Source organism: Prunus avium, chromosome 1 (genome assembly GCF_965620075.1).
Source record: "Prunus avium chromosome 1, drPruAviu1.hap1.1, whole genome shotgun sequence".
Lineage (NCBI taxonomy): Eukaryota > Viridiplantae > Streptophyta > Magnoliopsida > Rosales > Rosaceae > Prunus > Prunus avium.
This window is the reverse complement of record NC_142284.1, coordinates 56,367,862-56,390,029: the sequence shown is the minus strand read 5'-3', so window position 1 is coordinate 56,390,029 and position 22,168 is coordinate 56,367,862. Positions and strand designations below refer to the sequence as shown.

The 22,168-nt window shown below is 37.1% G+C and overlaps 1 protein-coding gene and 1 pseudogene across 3 annotated transcripts; both read left to right on the top strand.

Annotated features, from left to right (window-relative positions):
* Nucleotides 1–3,091: 3,091 nt before the first annotated feature.
* LOC110759534 (uncharacterized) lies at nucleotides 3,092–7,674 on the top strand (annotated as a pseudogene). The gene is made up of 3 exons (XR_015834672.1): nucleotides 3,092–3,572; nucleotides 4,843–7,081; nucleotides 7,173–7,674. The product of XR_015834672.1 is annotated as an uncharacterized LOC110759534 (transcript).
* Nucleotides 7,675–16,897: 9,223 nt separating this feature from the next.
* Nucleotides 16,898–20,725, top strand: LOC110746000 (MDIS1-interacting receptor like kinase 2-like). Of its 2 annotated transcripts, XM_088247601.1 has the most exons (3): nucleotides 16,908–17,287; nucleotides 18,413–19,786; nucleotides 20,213–20,725. In XM_088247601.1, the coding sequence occupies exons 1-3, from the start codon at nucleotides 16,954–16,956 to the stop codon at nucleotides 20,605–20,607; spliced, it is 2,103 nt and encodes a 700-aa protein (XP_088103727.1). In that variant the 5' UTR covers nucleotides 16,908–16,953; the 3' UTR covers nucleotides 20,608–20,725. The 2 variants fall into 2 exon arrangements, with proteins under 2 accessions (XP_088103726.1, XP_088103727.1); XM_088247600.1 differs by having other exon boundaries at nucleotides 16,898–19,786.
* Nucleotides 20,726–22,168: the final 1,443 nt, after the last annotated feature.

Sequence of the window (22,168 nt, the reverse complement as noted above, 5' to 3'; positions counted from 1 at the left end):
TGAATTGAGGATGAGTTGGATTTAGGAGAATTAGATTCTGGATTCCTATTCAAGTTGTTTACTAAACCATATGGATTGAGGGGAGTTAGATTCCGAATTCCTATTGAAGTTGTTTGCTAAATCATATGAAATTGGGGTAGGAGTGATGCCAATTACTAAAATGTCCTCGTTGTTGGGTTAAAATAAATGGAAAATTTTAAAATTTTAAAATTGTGTGAGAATATAATGGGTAAAAAGATGAATTCCTAATATGTTAGTTCTCCAAGAATTAGAATACCAACTCCCACCCAAGAATTGAATTTCTCCAAAATTAGGAATTCAATTCCTAATTATGTGTGGGCCCCACTTACTTTTTAATTCCTTGATGTGAAATAAATACAGAAATCCTCCACAGGTGGAATTCAATTCCTTATGAGAATTCCAATTCCTAATTAGTAAATATACCATGAAAGGTTTTTTTTATTTATAGAATGTAGATATTTGTAAAATCGCATAAATATCCAACCCACTTTCTGTAAAACTAATTCCTTTGTTTTGAAATATATGTAGGGCCACATCGACCCAGGTGAAGTGACAGCCACTCTCAGGTCTCTTTGGCCTTTTGTCAAGCGCATACGACAATCCAACAATAACATCCAATCAAGCTCTCACTTCTATCAATTTCATTCCATTCAGTTCCAACACAAAAGGACAATGCTTGCCTCCTAAACCCTGATATCAGGAGCCATTCCTCCTCAACAATGATGTGGCCTCTTTAAAAAATGATACATGTTTCTTTTTTTTCTTTTTATTTTATTTTATTTATTTCACTGACTCTCCCTCTCTCTCTTCTCACCCACTCTCTTCTCCTCCCCCAACTATCTCTTCTCTCATCTCCCCGTCTCTCTCTTGAAATTCTTAGGAGGCTTCCAGAAAATAATAACAATGGTGTTGAGAGTGCGACCGCTGACGATACAATAACCAACAAAACCGACGATATTCAGTGGGCGCCCCCATTCATTTGTCTCAAGTTGAACCAAGAGAAAGTTCTAAACGAAACCCCCAAACACTCACCTCCCCATTTGCCCACCAAACAGAGTCATTGACATTTCAATGAATTAATTGCAAAACAACACACCCACCTTTTTGTTATTTTTCTCCACCATAAAACCAGTCTTCCCTCTCTTCTCTCCAATTATGTACATTTCAGACCTTGCCAAAACCCTAGATTTTTTAATGGATTCTCGATTTTTGCTCACTCTTTCTCTTTGTTTCCTTTGCATTGTCCCTCATCTCTCCTATTCCAGAAGAGGAGAGAAGAGAGAGTTGGGGGAGGAGAGGAGAGAAAAGAGAAAGCCGAGGAGATGAGAGAAGAGAGTTGGGGGAGGAGAGGAGAGAAGAGAGAGAGAGAGAGACGAGAGATGAGAGAAGAGAGAGTTAGGGGAGGAGAGAAGAGTGGGTGAGAAGAGAGAGAGGGAGACTCAGTGAAACAAAAAAGAAAAAAAAACATGTATAATTTTTTAAAGAGACCACATCATTATTGAGGAGGAAAGCATTGTCCAACACAAAATGCAAAATTTCCAAAGAGACGAAGACTCAGACTCAAGGGTGTGAAAACCCCAAAAGTCTTCCCAAACCATCTTCCAATTAAGAAAATGAAAAAAAAAAAAAATGAAAAAAAAAAAGGAAAGAGCTTTCCAAGTCTTGAACTTTGAAGACTTGGATTTTATTGTGGAAAAGAGAATAGGCCACATAATAAAATCATGAGACTTAGATTTTATGACATATCATTATGCTCTCTAGCAGATCTACACAAACCATATCTTATAATATAACAATGAAATCCTTGACTTGTTATAAAGTATGCTCACTAGCTTATTACCTCACCATTCTCTATCTCTATAATAATACTATTTCTCTCTTTTCGGCCGAGGTGGGCGACAAAATGAATTTTTGGTCATTCTTCTCTTAGATTGCTTAGGCGTGCCACCACTAAGCTACTGGTTGGTTTGAATGGAAAAAGTTGGATTGTTGTATTCGTGCTTTTGACTTCTACCAAGCAAGGAACCTCTTCTTGGTCTAGTTTCTTTTACTTCCTTGGGGTCGAGGATGGTTAGGTCTCTTATGGGTATTTTTAGTATTTTTTGGGATTTAATGATAACGGTGCAAATTAAATTAAAAGGGGATTAAACTAAATAACAAGAAAGTAAATGTAAAAATAAGATCGAAGCAACAATAAACGTAACTTTTAGTTAGAATAAAACAAGAACGATATGAACGATAAAGGCGATAAAATAAATAAATCTGAAATCAAATTAAACTTAAAGTAAGTTCGATAACAAAAAGTAAAGTAATAAACTTGACTATTAAAACAACGTAATGAAAAATGCAAGAAATTAAAGTTACACTAACGAAAGCGAAGAACCAATTTAGTCTGCTTGCTTAGAAAATAAAAACCTAGTCTAGGGATAGAAAAGTGAAAGACAAAAAGTATGTTTTTGTGTCTGATGTCGGGGTCCCCTTTGAGTTGATTAAGGTATAAGCCATTGTCGCAACCATAAGCGATCAAAGAAGAGCTATATGTATGTATGCCCAGAAAAAGTTTACTGGTCGATGACCCAGATTTTATGTTTGGTAAGTAGTAATGCACGTATTCACTTCTTCTTCTAAATTTAAAACATTAGGGAAATTTTTTTAATAGGGTTAAACTTGAATTTAAATGTGTTTTTTTCAAAAATATTGTTGGGTGAACAACTTGAATATTTACAGGGTTTAATTAAAACATCTATAATATATGATAGAACGGAAATTTTTTTTTACACACCAAATAACCAATTTTTTTAATCAATTTTTTTGTTGTTGAAGAAATAGCTTTCATTCAACAACAAAGCAAGCAAGGTAATAAATAACCGATGTATTTTGTGTTGATAAATTAAAAAATTAAGTTGACTATTAATTATCGGTAGTGGCATCGGAGGAGCACTATGAATTTATCCAATAAACGACAAAACAAACCATCAATTACGCTTTTCTATTCCAAAGACTTTGCAATGCTCAACTGAACCCCAAAGACTAACCCACACTATATATAACTAGTAAGGCACGGCCCATACAATATATGCATACCACACAAACAATAACCATGACATCATTAACTTCCGCTAAACTATGCTTCCTGCCTTATTGCCTTGTCATCTTCTTGTATGTTTCATCACCAAATTGGGTTGCTTTTCCTTCTGCTACTTCCACTTCTCATACTGAAGCAAAGGCTCTTCTCAAATGGAAAGCCAGCTTATTTCCGAATCAAGCCCTCAATAACCTCTCCTGGTACGACCCTCCCACTCATAATATTAATGCCACCAATTCTTCCAGCACCAATCCAAAACTAAGAACAAGCCCATGCACTTGGACTGGTGTTTCATGCAACGCAGCTGGAGGTGTCAGCAAGCTAAACCTTTCCACTTGTGGTATTCAAGGTACGCTACATGAGTTTTCATTCTTGTCCTTCCCTAATCTTGAATGTCTTGACCTCAGCCTCAACAAACTCTTTGATGCCATCCCACCTCAAATCAGTAACCTCTCCAAACTCCACTGTCTTGATCTCTCTTTCAATCAATTGTCCGGGAGAATCCCACCAGAAATCAGTATCTTGAGAAATCTTATCCATCTCTATCTCTATGATAATAAACTTTCTAGTTTGATTCCTAAGGTGTAAAACCAGCCCTAAGCTCTAAAAGCCTACAGAGGGGGGGTGAAGTAGGCTAGAGGTCAAAGACCTACCAAATTAAAAATCAGGTTCTGTTAAGTCAAACAAGCACACATACAAACAATTTCGTGGTTAAGAGTTAAAACAATTAACAGCGGAAAGTAAATAACACACGAGAATTGTTGACCCAGAAAACCCAAAAGGGTAAAAAACTGGGAGCACCAAGCTAGGAGAGATCCAATCCACTCATTAAGAAATACAAGAAATGAAGGAAGACTTAACTCAATCTATTACATATAGGCAGCTTCAATCAACCTTTCAGCAAGCACCATTTCTTTATCTCTTAGCAGCAAATCCTCTCAAGAGCACCAAGCTCAAGTTGCATATGTATGAAGTGAGTTATGGTTTCACATATTCATCTATCTCAATCACAAATTATGATTGAGCTAGACAAATGAAACCTAAGTGTTGTGATGATTAAACTAGAAGTAATAAACTTGAAGCATATAGTTTAATTCAACAAAACACCAATGAAACAAAACAAATGTTCAACCGAAATCTTGTAAGTGTTTACTTGGAGAAAGCTATATGTATACAATCAATCATTTTACTCACAAGTAACGTATACTAGTTGAACAAATAATAATGAACTCAAACAATGAAAAACATTCAGCCGTAAGGAGTATAACTCAACTTGGGGAAGTGTTTATGTGTATGCAATCATCCACATAGCCCTCAAGTGTTCAAGTGTGGCTGAACCACTCATAATATTAATGCCACCAATTCTTCCAGCACCAATCCAAAACTAAGAACAAGCCCATGCACTTGGACTGGTGTTTCATGCAACGCAGCTGGAGGTGTCAGCAAGCTAAACCTTTCCACTTGTGGTATTCAAGGTACGCTACATGAGTTTTCATTCTTGTCCTTCCCTAATCTTGAATGTCTTGACCTCAGCCTCAACAAACTCTTTGATGCCATCCCACCTCAAATCAGTAACCTCTCCAAACTCCACTGTCTTGATCTCTCTTTCAATCAATTGTCCGGGAGAATCCCACCAGAAATCAGTATCTTGAGAAATCTTATCCATCTCTATCTCTATGATAATAAACTTTCTAGTTTGATTCCCAAGGAGATAGGGAACTTGAAATCTCTTGTAGATCTAGATTTGTCCAACAACAGTTTAAGTGGTCTCATCCCTCCAAATATTGGTAACTTAATAAACCTAAACACTTTGTACTTGGATTCCAATCAACTTTCTGGTTTGATTCCCAAGGAGATAGGGAACTTGAAATTTCTTGTAGATCTACAGTTGTCCTACAACAATTTAAGTGGTCTCATCCCTCCAAATATTGGTAACTTAATAAACCTAAACACTTTGTACTTGGATTCCAATCAACTTTCTGGTTTGATTCCCAAGGAGATGGGGAACTTGAAATCTCTTGTAGATCTAGATTTGTCCAACAACAGTTTAAGTGGTCTCATCCCTCCAAATATTGGTAACTTAATAAACCTAAACACTTTGAACTTGTATTACAATCAACTTTCTGGTTTGATTCCCAAGGAGATAGGGAACTTGAAATTTCTTGTAGATCTACAGTTGTCCTACAACAATTTAAGTGGTCTCATCCCTCCAAATATTGGTAACTTAATAAACCTAAACACTTTGTACTTGGATTCCAATCAACTTTCTGGTTTGATTCCCAAGGAGATAGGGAACTTGAAATCTCTTGTAGATCTACAGTTGTCCGACAACAATTTAAATGGTCTCATCCCTCCAAATATTGGTAACTTAATAAACCTAAACACTTTGTACCTGGATTCCAATCAACTTTCTGGTTTGATTCCCAAGGAGATAGGGAACTTGAAATCTCTTGTAGATCTAGGGTTGGCCATAAACAATTTAAGTGGTCTCATCCCTCCAAATATTGGTAACTTAATAAACCTAAACACTTTGTACTTGGATTCCAATCAACTTTCTGGTTTGATTCCCAAGAAGATAGGGAACTTGAAATCTCTTCAAGATCTAGATTTGTCCTACAACAATTTAAGTGGTCTCATCCCACCTGAGATTGGCAACGCAACCCAAATTCATGCGCTGGACCTTTCTTCAAATCATTTAGTTGGGTTGATCCCAAAAGAATTCGGTAAGTTGTCTTCGTTGGTGAAATTGATGTTGAATGGAAATCAACTTTCGGTTTTGTATATCATTGGAATTCGGATCATTGAATGATCTTGAATATCTTGACTTGTCAACAAACAAATTGAATGAGTCAATTCCGAGCATTCTAGGTGACTTGTTCAAATTGCACTACTTGAATTTGAGCAACAACAAGTTGGCGCAAACAATTCCATTTAAGTTGGGGAAGTTGGTTCAATTGAATGACCTGGATTTAAGTCATAACTCACTTGAAGGTAAGATACCATCAGAAATGGGCAGTATGCAGAGTTTGGTGACACTTGATCTTTCCCACAACAATCTTTCGGGTTCCATACCATCAAGTTTCGAAGAGATGCACGGCTTGTCGTACATGGACATATCCTACAATCACTTGGAAGGTCCCCTTCCCAACATCAGTGTATTTCGAGAAGCTCCGCTTGAAAGATTGAAAGGGAACAAAGGATTGTGTGACAAAGTTGGAGCTCTGCTGCCACCCTGCAATGCACATGGCTCAAAAAAGGACCACAAGGTCTTGTTCTATGTTCTAGCAGTATTTGTACTTCTATCTGCTCTCTTTGCAATTGTCTTTATAATAGTGAAAAGAAAGAAGAAGCATCAAGATACTAAACAAAACCACATGCATGGAGAAATTTCCTTTTCAATTTTAAATTTTGATGGAAAATCAATGTATGAGGAAATCATAAGGGCAACAGAAGATTTTGATTCCACATATTGCATTGGGAAGGGAGGACATGGAAGCGTCTATAAAGTGAGTTTGTCATCTGCCAATGTAGTGGCCGTGAAGAAACTTCATCTGCTATGGGATGGCGAGACAAAATTTCAGAAGGAGTTCTTGAATGAAGTAAGGGTACTTAGTGAGATACGACATCGGAACATTGTGAAGCTCTATGGTTTCTGTGCACATAAACGACAATCATTTTTGGTGTATGAGTATCTTGAAAGAGGTAGCTTGGCCGCAATGTTGAGCTAAGATGAAGAAGCTAAAGAGTTGGGGTGGAGTAAAAGGGTGAATATTGTTAAAGGCTTAGCTCATGCCTTGTCTTACATGCACCACGATTGCTTGCCACCGATTGTACATCGTGACATCTCAAGCAAGAACATTTTGTTGGATTCTGATTATAAGGCCTGCGTTTCAGACTTCGGCACCGCTAAGTTTTTAAATCCAAACTCAACTAATTGGACTGCCACTGCAGGCACATTTGGCTACATTGCACCAGGTAATATTATCATATACAATTTCTCTTTTCTCTTGTACCTGTGTATAATTGATGCATAATACAATTTCTTCTATGTGCTTATTCTGAGCAGAGCTTGCATATACAATGGAAGTGAACGAGAAGTGCGATGTTTATAGCTTTGGAGTTGTCACACTGGAAATAATTCTGGGAAGCCATCCAGGAGATGTTTTCTCATCTTTAGTATCCGGGGCATCATCATCGTCCTCATCTGCATCACCTGCCCCTGAAATGCCAATTTCGGAAGTTCTGGACCAACGCATCTCCCCACCCACAAAACAAGAAGTAGGGGAGGTGGTCTCTCTGGTGAAGATCGCATTTGCATCCTTGAATCCCAATTCGCAGTGTCGTCCAACAATGAAGAAAGTTTCTCAGCTCCTGTCATCAACTCAGAGGCTGCATTTGTCAAAGCCATTACATGTGACAACATGTGGTGAATTACTTGCTCTTGATGGTTTCACTGCCTGATCAGGAGATGTGCTGCTTTTCATTGGAGTATGCTTTATTCTAATTCTTCTTAGATGTTTGGATTATTGTAATCTATTTCATGGTGATAGGTGTATGAACATCCCTTGTGCTAGCAACAACTAGAGTGATAGGTGTATGAACATTCATCAACATTTTAGAGATAATAGATACAGTATGGCTAGTCATAAAATCAAGAACCACACACCATAAATATTCACCTAGAAACCCATTATTGGGAAAAACTGGGGGTCATCACTCCGAGCAGGCAATCCACTAAGTCAAGAAGATTCTTACAGAAGAAGTAATTACAAGCTCAAATAATCCTAGGTCTATTTAGGAAATGAGCACTACCTCCCTGTGCAACCTTCTTCTCCAAACTTAATTGAGCTAGAAGCTTGTCCTTCATGGAAATGGTATCTAGTCCATCAGCTCCTTCACCCCACTGCACCGAAACTCAGCTCTGGATTTTAACCAATGAATGAACTATAGATTCAACAACCAATAGATCGATTTCTTCAAGAAATCATTCTTGAAGAAATTAATCCTAGAATTTGTCCTAGAAAAATATGGTGAATGAAAGTGTATTCTAGATGCAGATTTTAAAACACCAAAGTAGATTTCAAACATTTTGGAAAATCTCATTTTGAAAATCGACCATTTTTTCAGCAAGGATTTTACTTTTCTCGCAGAAGAACACTTTCAGCGAGGAAGACATACTTCTCTCAAAATTTGACCTAAATTTGGTCCCCAAATTGGTCTAAGCTATAGAGAGGAAATATTGGCTTCGGCGACAAATTATATTGACGCTGTAGATTGTTAAAGCAAGGAAATAGATTTTTCCTTGCTAAAATTTTAGTGGGAATTCTTCCCAATTCCCTCCAAAACTATACCGAGAAATGGTTTGTGTTCCTCGCAATAGAAGGCTTTTAGCTAGGAACCTTCCTCGCTATACATCTTGTGCAAAATTTTCAATTTATTTTTAAAAGTGCCGCCAATTTTTGTGGCAAAGTGAAAGTTTTGCCTCTTTTTTCTGAAATTTTTGTTTAAAAATGTTGAACAACAATGAGGAATTTAGTGTTTGACACGGTAGGTTGTTCGGGAGGAATGTTTTTGGTCGTAGTATGACATGTATAACGAGGATTGTAATATTTGTCTTCGGTTTTCAATATATCCAATGTACAGTCCCGTTCTCTTTGTCACGGATTCAAGATATTTGTGGTCACCCACCCTTGGATCTAATTTAGAGATGGAAAAGCTGAAGAGGACCATAAGGAGGAACTGAAGGTCATAGGGGTCGACCTCTACCATGGAGTCGGAGGAGGCTGGGCCCCCTGGTGACCAAGAGAACGGAACTGATCCAATATATTTTATTAGTTTTGTTGTGTCTTTCGAATCTTTCAGTTTCACTCCCTTTACTCAAAAAAAAAGAAAAAAAGAAAAAAAAAGCGTAACTCTCGCTCTTGCTCTCACCTCCATCGTCTCCTCCACTTCTGCGTTCCCATCGACAACCGACTACCAACACCGGCAACGACGATGACGAAGAAGTACTCGAACTCCTCTTCTCCTCTCTCTCGCTCAACCCCTCGTCGGGACCCATAGACCCCAAAACTCAACAGTCAACACCCCTCCATCAATTCCTCTCAGCTGCCCTAAATACTTGTTAGTTCTCCACCACCGAAAGTCAAACCCCAATCCCACCCACTTCACCCACCATTCACAGCCCCTCCTCCTCCTGTATCTGAGCTCAACCGAGAATCCAACCCACTCACCGAATTGGTTATCTGGATTGGAAATTGGTATCAAACACTTTGAGGGGTAAGTGTTGAAATCTGAAGTACTATTTTGGATATTAGGAAGGAAAGGGAAGGAAGAGAAGAAAGACTGCAAAATTTTATATTTCTGACAAAATGGATATGCCCGATGCAGTGCCCGATTTGGGTACCGTAGCAATTGTTCTTGCCCGATATTGATAGAAATGAAAGCACTGGCTCATATCGAGCTCAGCTATACACATCCATATTCATATCAAAAAACGGTTACATCCAGATCAGTACAAAATTGATCTGCCAATGTGTGTATGACACTTGGCAATTTCCTACAGGCCTTTTAGCCACAAAATTCCATCAAGCGTAAAAGGGACTTTAAGCTGTTACTTAATCACAATCAGCTGTAAAACTGTAAAACTGTAAATGTAAAACTGTAAAACCAAGTTACACATCAACAGTAAGCATCTCCTCTACTTGGGTCGATTATTTCACTTTCTTTTCTTTCTTAACTTTGTCGCTTCACATCTCTGCTTGCTGCAAAACCCTCTCAAGCCTTTCCATTTTTAAGGGCTTCTGGTAATCTGAGGTGAAATGTTAAAGTGTGTGTTGGTGTATCTGTTAAAAACTCACTTGATCTGCTGAGGTCTGGTTGCATATGGTTCACCATTGACTCTTAACATAAAAATTGATTCTTTCTTATGTATTCTGTTTTTGCATCCCAAATTTTCAATCTCTGCATCATAAGCCTAATTGGATTTGAACTTTAAATTTCAACTTGCTTTGCCCTTTAAAGAAAAATTTTGTTTTCTGTTACAAGATCAGATGCCTATGCAATCCGCGAGACACAAATTTGAATTCCTTCATACAATACCAATTTCAAAGTTAGAAACTAAATGATTCCAATTGTGAATGTCAAAATTTGGGCTCAAGTGTTAAAATATGAACAAACGTTAGAGAGTCACAGACTTTGTCTTTGCTAATTTGTTTTTTTTTTTCTTTTTAAAATGTTCACAGGTGGACTTGGACCTTGAAAATTTTGAGCGATTTGTAGAGCGTTGTGAACAACGTCAAGTTATCCAAGCAGTGGTGGAGAGGCGCAAACACCTTGAGGAGAAGCAACAAAAAAAACAAAAAAAGAAGTTTGATTACTATTTCAGTCTAGAATTGTTTCCTATTAACTTAATGTTTATACTTGTAAATAAGAGAAAAAATTGCTATTTAATTAGGTAAAAAAATAGGTGCACACTAATAATGCCGATAGAATGGTGATAATACGGCGGGAATTGTTTTGTCGCTATTCTATAGCGTTTAGCTACAAATTCTCTCTCTAAAAGAATACGATAGCGAGAAAGGGATTCCTCACTGTAACACGCATTCAGCGACAGATTGTATATTTTGATAAAGGTACTAATTAATTTCCATGTTAGATTCTTCTCAGGAGCTCGCATCTCTTTAGTCATTGCATCAACCCATTTAAAGCCATATTATAAATAATAATAATAAAACAAAAATAAAAACAAAAACAAAAAAGAAGAAGAAAGAAATGAAGCGGTTGCTGAAGATGAAAACAAACAACCAGAACCAAACCTTAAGGCTTGACTCAAGCTCTTAGGCGCCTCGAGTCGAGTGCCAGGCTCCTTGCTGGGCGGGATGGGATCTTGGTTGGTATCAAGTTAGTTATCAATATCAAAGAAAGGCTTGGACTGGACTTCTTTCTTCAAAGCCGTGCTATGCTATGCTTTGTCTTCCTCTTTTTCTTTTTCATATATATGTTTTTATTTGTGGTTTGGTCTAAAACGACATCGTTTTAGCCAGAATTTCTTAAAAATAAAATATAGGTGCGCTGCGCTGCGAACCCAAGAATAGAACTCAGCCTTTTGAGGCATTTTCACAAACATGTGGCGGGCACCAAAGGAGCGACAACTTCATCCACCTCCAAAGGTTTTTCCAGCGAGGGAGAGTGCTTCTGTGGGTCCACCAGTGGGCGTGGCAGAACAATCTTCAAAAGCAACTGTTAGATCTCGTAGGAGTTGTCAATTGGAAATCTCTCATATTTATATTGGAATTATTTGGGAATTTGTTTGTGATAAATGTGACCAGTTTGATATCAACTATGATAATTGTGGGAATAACCTTTTTGCGTCTAAGTTTGCTTTGGCTTTGTGAGAGAGATGTGCAAGTTTGTGAGTTTGGGTTCTTCAACCATAACTTTTCACTGATATGTTTTTTATGTTTTGCTTGCCAAAGAATCTTCACTGTTCTCTACTCATTACTCCTTGAAAGTTTTTTTTAGAATGTAGATATTTGTAAAATCGCAGAAATATCCAACCCACATTCTGTAAACTAATTCTTTTGTTTTGAAATACATGTAGGGCCACAACGACCCAGGTGAAGTGACAGCCACTGCCAGGTCTCTTCGGCCTTCTGTCAAGCGCATACGCGATCCACCAATAACATCCAATCAGGCTCTCACTTCTATCAATTTCATTCCATTCAGTTCCAACACAAAACGCAAAATTTCCAAAGAGACTCTGACTCTGACTCAAGTGTTTGAAAACCCCAAAAGTCTTCCCAAACCGTCTTCCACTTAAGAAAATGAAAAAAAAAAAATTGGAAAGACCTTTCCAAGTCTTGAACTTTGAGGACTTGGATTTTATTGTGGAAAAGAGAATAGGCACATAAAAAAATCATGAGACTTGGATTTTATAACATATCATTATGCTCTCTAGCAGATCATTATGAACTCTTTGACTTGTTATAAAGTATGCTCTCCAGCTTATTGCCTTCTCTTGTACGTTCAGCTTCTTTCATCACTAGGTGATTTGACAGACCTCACCGTTTTCTATCTCTATAATAATATTGTTTTCCCTCTTTTTCGCTGAAGTGGCCGACGGAATGAACTTTTGGCTTTTTTTCTCTTGTATTGCTTAGTCGTGTCACTACCAAGCTACTGGTTAGCTTGAATGGAAAAAGTTGGATTATTGTGTTTGCACTTCTGACTTCTAACCAGTTGATTGATTGGCCAAGTAAGGAACCTCCTATTGGCCTAGGCTCTTTCACTTTTTCGGGATCAATGATGGTTATGTCTCGTATGGGTATTTTTAGTATTTTTTTGGGATTTAATGATAAAGACACAAATTAAATTAAGAAGGGATTAAACTAAATAATAAGAAGGTAAATGTAAAAATAAAATCGAAACAACAATAAACGTAACTTTAAGTAAGAATGAAACAAGAATGATGTGAACGACAAAGGCAATAAAATAAATCAATCTGAAATCAAATTAAACTTAATGTAAATTCGATAACAAAAAATAAAGCAATAAACTTGAATCTTAAAACAACGTAATGAAAAATGCAAGAAATTAAACTTTGTTTGTGCCTAATAAATCACGGCCATGAACTGACCGAAGGAGCCCCTTTTTCGCGGCCCTAGCACTTGCTCATAAGACTAAAACGCAGCGTTTCGCCAAGGCGTTTTTGCCCTTCTGAAGACAAAAGAGAAATTGCTAAGGCATGATCACCTCGGCCTCGATTATAGGCCGAGGCCGAGGCCGAAACAAAGTCACGGCCAAAGGTAGTAAAGTCAAATCATCACGTGACAGCAGGGTCCCATGCTTCCTTTAATGAAGTAATGCCTCTGTTTATTGCAGCAAACCCACTGACCACAAATAAACATTTAATGCATGAGGGAAGGTGGGGAGTGACTGGAGTCAGGGTTTGGCGACAGGAAACAGAGTGATTAGACATGGACATTCTCACAAGAATTCTTACAGCTTGAGAGAGTAGGTCACCAGCCATCAGAGCAATAAATGCGTCTCCACGGCCAGAGGCGCAGAACCCACGATCAGGGCGGCGATCGAGATTTACCAAGATTTATGGAGTCACACCACCATGCTTCACGATCCCAAATATCGATTGGACTACCCACTTACTCTAACCAGGCTCCACTATGCAGGATTTCAGCCTCGATTACTCCTCCAAGAAACTCCTATAAATACAGGGCTCAAAATACATTCAAAGGGTTCAAACACCAAACCAAAGCCTCCCACAGAGCAACTTATATTTTCCTGTAATGCACTTTCAATATCTTTACTTGTTTTCCTAGGAGTAGTGTTAGACTGTAAGGAAAATTCATTCATCAATATATCATACGACCTTTGATTTTTCAAGTCGCCGGAGCATCATCCTTGTTGTTCGCTCATTCACCCCATATATCATACGACCGTCGCTCCCTGAGCAGCGCGCCGGAGCACCGCCCAAAACCCACCAACACTATCACTAAACGGCCTTGTAGCTCAGGCCGTGAACCTAACAGCCGAGATTAGTTCCTTTCTCGGCTACAATCGTTTGATTAGAAGACGAGTCCAAAACAGGCGCACCACTCAAACACTCTATCCACACCAACCATCTCGACGCACGGTAGACCGTGCTGGCACGCCCGCGCACAACCGCACCGCACCCAAAAGCCCGCGTGTCAACGCATATCCCCTCGGCCCGGAAACCCAGGCCGTGAGATCTGCGCGGTAGACAAACTTACACTAACGAAAGCGAAGAACTGGTCTAGTCTACTTGATTGGAAAATTAAAAACATAGTCTATGGATAGAAAAGTGAAAAACAAAAAAAAAGATTTTTGTGTCTAATGTCGGAGTTCCCTTTGAGTCGATTAAGGTATAAGCCAATGTGGCAACCATAAGCGATCAAAGAAGAGCTATATGCATGTATGCCCAGAAAAGGTTTACGTTGATGACCTATATTTTATGTTTGGTAAGTAGTGGTGCCTAAAAAGGAGATGAACAAAACAAACTGATAATGCACGTATTCACTTCTTCTTCTCAATTTAAAGAATTAGGGAAAGGTTAACACTCTCTGAGAAAACCCTAAGGAAAAAAGTCATAGCCTTCATCCCTTTTGGGGGTTGGCAGCCTCCTTTCCTACCTCATCCCTTCTTTTCTCATTCCATCCATTTTCCCTCAAGATTGTTAGTTTATTTTGTGATGTGGAAACAGTCGCCATAAAAAGAATATTGAAGCCATGATATAGTGACCATATTTTGGCCCACGGCTCCCTTCAACATAGTTTGGAACTCTAAAAAGGAGAAGAAGTCTAGTTGTTTTAATAGACTCAACTAATTGGGAAGTCTTCTCTCTTCTTGTGATACGTTGGCATAAATAATGTCAATCCACAATCTCGTCAAACAATGAAACAAGTCTCTCAGCACAGGTTTTTATTACAGGTAGTCTCTTTAAAATTCTTTTTTTAGTCCTCAAATGTTCAAATCAATCAATATGGTCCTTTGTATTTTAGTCTACACATCAATTTGGTCTTTATTGTCGCATTCCAACACAACTTTGTTAAATTTGGTCACATATCATCACGTGACCAACTTTAAAATATAGCTCAATTTAGTCCTAGAACTCAAATTTTTGCTCAACAAGTTATTTGCTTTCCATTTAGGGTTTCACATTTAGGTTCCGTCAAGGAGAGTAAACAAGCTTGTTGAGCATCATATGTAATTTTTTTCATTTGTTTTTCAGGGTTTCAATTCCTTCATCCAAACATAAAGCCTCTCAACCCTGGCTATTGAAATCTGTCTACTTACCAAGCTAGAAAAAAGTCGTAGGATTAAGGATCACATTGATTGATTTGAAAGTTTGAACACGCTCATTTTAAGGCTTCTCAAACTCTCAATAGCAGCCAAGTCAAGTGACAACATGTTGCTTAATTAAGTCTTCTTCATCTATTCATTATGAAATTTTACTAATAAGGTTAAACTTGAATTTAAATGTATTTTTGTTTAAATATTTTGTAGGGTTAACTTGAATATTTACAGGGTTTAATTGAAACATCTATAAATATATGATAGAAATTGTGTTCTTGACTCATGGGTCGTAATAATAGGAAGGAGAAAACGGCATTCAAGTAACAACCTCATTTCACTAAAGTTCAGTGACAACATTCAAACTTTCCAATTTTAACAGACAAAGACTTTGACTGAAGATATGTATGCTTCTTTCCTATATTTCAATGTGTCAGAGTTCTAATATTTTCTTGTTAGAGAAACTATATTGAGACCCAACAATCCAAATAAGAAAAAATAAAAATGTACAAAGCTATAAATAAATAAAAAACACCACTAATAGAGCAACGACCTCAACCCCGGCTATTGAAATCGCTCCTGAATTTGTACCTAATTTTCATTTTAATCTATAATTATTTAATTTTGAAAATTAAGCCATGTTAACACCAGATCTATGCATAATATTACTCGAATATATCCACACACAAAAAACGTTACTTTTCTCTCTATTTTTGTTATAATTATTTTATTTTGTGTGTATATCTATGTTATTTTATTTTTCAGTTTTTTAATTATTTATAAGATACAAATTGACCAATTTGCCCTCATAGTGCCCACATGGTATCTTTTAACTGTAAAATAGTTGGAATGTAAGGAAATTTAGCACTAGAGGGGAGATTGACTAAAAAACATGTTTGTATTCTGAATTTTCTCAAATAAAAAAACAATGGGTAAAATGAAAGTTATGTACAAATTTAGGGGGAATTTCAAAACTTTAGCCTTTTATTTTTACACCCCAAATAACCGATATTTTAAATTAAAAAAACTGAAGAAATAGCTTTCATTCAACTACAGGGCAAGCAAGCTAATAAATAACCGATGTATTTTGTGTTGATAAATTAAAAAAATTAAGTTGACTATTAAAAAATTAGTGGCAACGGAGGAGCACAATTATCAAATGAATTTATCCAATAAACGACAAAACAAACCATCAATTACGCATTCCTATTCCTAGGTACAGTAAATCAAATCAATAAGGGCTCATTTGGTACACCATAAAAGACTCTACTATAACTATAAAGAACGAGAGACAAAGACTTTGACTCCAGCCATTATAAGAACAACCACTAAGACAAAGACTTTATTACAATTCTAACAATGGCAGAAAGCTCACTCAAGCATTCAGCTGGGTGGGACACAGCTAAACCCCTATGTCATCCATATGGTTATCTCTCTCACCTTCGTCAATTTCATTTCATTATTTCATCCAGAAAATACAAAATTGGCATGTAAATTTAGAGAATGAAAGACTGAGACTTTCACTCAAAAGAAAACTGAATGGCGTAGATGAAATTGCATTGACGAGTTATTCCTCTTCAGATTTGTTGGGGACAGCTGGAGTGGATTAATTTTTCCACTAAAGCAAAGCAAGAAGCATGTTTTGTTTGAATTGTTCTAGTCGTGACAGGACTACAACATTTCAGGGTTAATCATGCTTTGAGAAAATGCAAAAGTTGTTTTTTTCAACTTTAAAGAAAAGGGACAAAGACTTTCAGTGTGAAAACCCCAAACAATAATTTCATTGTGAGAGGGAAAGAAAAAATGAAACAATAATTTCATTGTCCAATGCCATGGTGACATTCAGGTGTGAATTTGAGGTCCAAGAAGACCACGGGTTCTCACACAACTTAATCAAGAGCACAAGGACCACGCTCTCAAAGACTTTTCAATGCTCAACTAAACCCCAAAGACTACCCACACTATATATAAGTAGTAAGGCACGGCCCATACAATATACATATACCACACAAACAATAACCATGACATCTTTAACTTCCGCTAAAATATGCTTCCTGCCTTATTGCCTTGTCATCTTCTTGTATGTTTCATCACCAAATTGGGTTGCTTTTCCTTCTGCTACTTCTACTTCTCATACTGAAGCAAAGGCTCTTCTCAAATGGAAAGCCAGCTTATTTCCAAATCAAGCCCTCAATAACCTCACCTGGTACGACCCTCCCACTCATAATATTAATGCCACCAATTCTTCCAGCACCAATCCAAAACCAAGAACAAGCCCATGCACTTGGACTGGTGTTTCATGCAACTCAGCTGGAAGTGTCAACAGGATAGACCTTTCCAATAGAGGTATTCAAGGTACGCTACATGAGTTTTCATTCTTGTCCTTCCCTAATCTTGAATATCTTAACCTCAGCTTGAACAAACTCTTTGATGCCATCCCACCTCAAATCAGCTACCTCTCCAAACTCCACCATCTTGATCTCTCTCGGAATAACTTGTCTGGTAGAATTCCACCAGAAATCGGTCTCCTAAGAAATCTTAGGTTTCTTAGGCTCTCTAAAAATACTTTGTTGGGGGAAATTCCCAATGAGATAGGCAACCTGAAATCTCTTGTGGAGCTATATTTGTATGAGAATAAACTCAACTGTTCAGTTCCAAGATCACTAGGCAATCTAACAAGCCTTACTCATCTCTATCTCTATGATAATAAACTTTCTGGTTTGATTCCCAAGGAGATAGGGAACTTGAAATCTCTTATAGATCTAGAGTTGTCCAACAACAATTTAAGTGGTCTCATCCCTCCAAATATTGGTAACTTAATAAAGCTAAACACTTTGTACTTGCATTCCAATCAACTTTCTGGTTTGATTCCCAAGGAGATATGGAACTTGAAATCTCTTGTAGATCTAGAGTTGTCCAACAACAATTTAAGTGGTCTCATCCCTCCAAATATTGGTAACTTAATAAACCTAAACACTCTGTACTTGAATGACAATCAACTTTCTGGTTTGATTCCCAAGGAGATAGGGAACTTGAAATCTCTTGTGGATCTAGCGTTGGCCTTCAACAATTTAAGTGGTCTCATCCCTCCAATTATTGGTAACTTAATAAACCTAAAATTTTTGTACTTGAATGAAAATAAACTTTCTGGTTTGATTCCCAATGAGATAGGGAACTTGAAATCTCTTGTAGATCTAGAGTTGGCCAACGACAATTTAAGTGGTCTCATCCCTCCAAATATTGGTAACTTAATAAACCTAAAATTTTTGGGCTTAAGTTTCAATCAACTTTCTGGTTCGATTCCCAAGGAGATAGGGAACTTGAAATCTCTTGTAGATCTATGGTTGTCCTACAACAATTTAAGTGGTCTCATCCCTCCAAATATTGGTAACTTAATAAACCTAAACACTTTGTACTTGCGTAAAAATCAACTTTCTGGTTTGATTCCTAAGGAGATAGGGAACTTGAAATCTCTTATAGGTCTAAAGTTGCAGTACAACAATTTAAGTGGTCTCATCCCACCTGAGATCGGCAATGCAACCCAAATTAATGTGCTGGAACTTTCTTCAAATCATTTAGTTGGGTTGATCCCAAAAGAATTCGGGAAGTTGTCTTTGTTGGTGAAGTTGATGTTGAATGGAAATCAACTTTCGGGTCGTATACCGTCGGAATTCGGATCATTGAATGATCTTGAATATCTTGACTTGTCAACAAATAAATTCAGTGGCTCAATTCCAAGCATTCTAGGTGACTTACTCAAATTATACCATCTGAATTTGAGCAACAACAAGTTATCTCAAGCAATTCCATTTAAGTTGGAGAAGTTAGTTCAATTGAATGACCTGGATTTAAGTCATAACTCACTTGAAGGTAGGATACCATCAGAAATGGGCAGTATGCAAAGTTTGGTGACACTTGATCTTTCCCATAACAATCTTTCGGGTTCCATACCATCAAGTTTCGAAGAGATACATGGCTTGTCGTACGTTGACATATCCTACAATCACTTGGAAGGTCCCCTTCCCAACATCAATGCATTTCGAGAAGCTCTGACAGAAAGATTGAAAGGGAACAAAGGATTGTGTGGAAAAGTTGGAGCTCTGCTGCCACCCTGCAATGCACATGGCTCAAAAAACCACCACAAGGTCATATTCTCTCTTCTAGCAGTATTTGTCCTTGTATTTGCTCTCTTTACAATTGTCTTTGTAATAGTGCAAAGAAAGAAGAAGCATCAAGATACTAAGCAAAACCACATGCATGGAGAAATTTCCTTTTCAGTTTTAAATTTTGATGGAAAATCAATGTATGAGGAAATCATAAGGGCAACAGAAGATTTTGATTCCACATATTGCATTGGGAAGGGAGGACATGGAAGTGTCTATAGAGTGAATTTGTCATCTGAAGACGTAGTGGCTGTTAAGAAACTACATCCGCTATGGGATGGAGAGACAGAATTTCAGAAGGAATTCTTGAATGAAGTAAGGGCACTCACTGAGATAAGACATCGGAATATTGTGAAGCTCTATGGTTTCTGCGCACATAAACGACACTCGTTTTTGGTGTATGGGTATCTTGAAAGAGGTAGCTTGGCCGCAATGTTGAGCAAAGATGAAGAAGCTAAAGAGTTGGGGTGGAGTAAAAGGGTGAATATTGTTAAAGGCTTAGCTCATGCCTTGTCTTACATGCACCACGATTGCTTGCCACCGATTGTACATCGTGACATCTCAAGCAAGAACATTTTGTTGGATTCTGAATATGAGGCCTATGTTTCAGACTTTGGCACTGCTAAGTATTTAAATCCAGACTCAACTAATTGGACTGCCGCTGCAGGCACATATGGCTACATGGCACCAGGTAATATTGTGATTCCCTGTTCTCTGTATTTAGCACTTTTTAAGCTTTTGCTTTTAGACCAATGCTTCATTTTCACTTCTGTGATTTAGAATATATAACTATTAGATATTTTTTATGTGCATGATGATGGAAACTTTTCTTATTTAATTATTTTTCTTCTTCAACATCCAGCTTTTAATTCTTTTTCTTCTTCACCGTCCAGCTTCTATTAAGCTATCTGTTTTAGTTCTGAAAAAGAACCAAATTTCCTCGAATTTGTATGTTGTGTGTTTCAAGGAATTATTAATTTGATTGGGAAATTGTGACTTCCTCACTGTCCTTTTTCTGAGAAGCAATGTTTTGAACACTTCAATCTGAGTCTCTTATTATACGTGTGTACAATTGATGCATGATGCAATTTCTTCTATGTGCTTTTTTTTTTAGCAGAGCTTGCATATACAATGGAAGTGAACGAGAAGTGCGATGTTTATAGCTTTGGAGTTGTCACACTGGAAATAATTATGGGAAGCCATCCAGGAGATGTTTTCTCATCTCTATCATTCGGGGCGTCATCGTCGTCCTCATCTGCATCACCTGCCCCTGAAATGCCAATTTCGGAAGTTCTGGACCAACGCATCTCCCCACCCACAAAACAAGAAGTAGGGGAGGTGGTCACTCTGGTGAAGATCGCATTTGCATCCTTGAATCCCAGTTCGCCGTGTCGTCCAACAATGAAGAAAGTTTCTCAGCTCCTATCATCAACTCAGAGGTTGCATTTGTCAAAGCCATTACATATGACAACATGTGGTGAATTGCTTGCTCTTGATGGTTTCACTGCCTGATCAGGACATGTGCTGCTTTTCATTGGAGTATGCCTTATTCTAATTCTTCTTAGATGTTTGGATTATTGTAATCTATTTCATGCCCACTTCTGTCTTTTGGGTTATTAGTATTTAGAAATACTTTCGTGCTATTAGCCCAACCCTATCAAGCATTCCATTAACACTTCACTCGCAGTGCTCTTTTTTAATGTACAGAATAGTGATTCCTCAACAAAAATAAAAAAAAAAAAAATTAAAATAGTGAATGTATACTCAAAATACAACAAAATCATAAATTAGAGGACAGATAAAGTGATGATTCAACATTTTCTTTGGATGGACACATTGAGACACGACACAAAATTCAAGTGGCATCAGTTTGAGTTTCTTTTCTTCTTTTTTAAAATACTTTTAAACTTGATTATGTAAAATGAATGACGTAATTCCTTTTTCTTTCTTCTGTTTTTCTTGATAGTCCAAAATCAAAATGACATGGAAAATAAAATTTGGCATTTGTTTCAGTCTCTGGAACGTGGACTCAACTAATTGGGAAGTCTTCTCTCTTGCTGTGACAATAACACGTTGGCATAAATAATGTCAATCCACAATCTTGTCAAACAATGAAACAAGTCTCTCAACATGGGTTTTTATTACAGGTAATTAAATAATTAACAATACGTAAACACCCAATATCAAGAACATTCATCAAATTGGTTGATATATTTAAGCTCCTGTTTATACTAGAATAAACATTCTATCATTGGTTGATATATTTAGCGGTTGAGGATAGGTGCTAACATTTGATATTTAGATAATATTTTGATGAGGTAAAGACGGCTAGCCACTTGGATAACAAGGCAACAAGCCTTATGTGTTTACACGTTTTTTTTAAGCAACCAAGGAATGGTGCCACCTCCAGCTTATGTTATCCACCTCATGCTTCTTATATAAATAATATACCATGATGAAATGTACTCGTGTAGCTCACAGAGGTAAAGGCAGAATATAATATAATATAATTTATATTAAGATAGGTATTTTATAACACATTCGAACACATTAATAATACATATATATTAAAACAAAAGCCTCTTATTCAATTGAACATATATAAAAATATAAAAATAATTAATAAAATAAAATGCTTATAATTATTGGAATAGTACTATAAACGTAAAACAATATATATATCATTCTTATCAAGATAATTACTTATAAATATATATAATAATGTTTATTCCTCTTTAATAAAATTTTATTATTATTTTTAAATATACGGACTCTCACACCAAATATAAGACAACAATAATCAAATAATTCTGGAGACAATATGACTAGTCAAATACTAGTCATAGACTTATGAATAAACAAACAAAGCACAGACTCATCACAAATCAAATATAAGAACCTGCAACCCTAGAAGATAACTATGTGACAACCTAACCACTCAGAAGGACCCGTCAATCTAGGCATCTCTTGTCCTTCATGGAAATGGTAGCTAGTCATCAGCTCCTTCACCCCACTGCACCGAAACTCAGCTCCGGATTTTAACCAATGAATGAACTATAGATTCAACAACCAA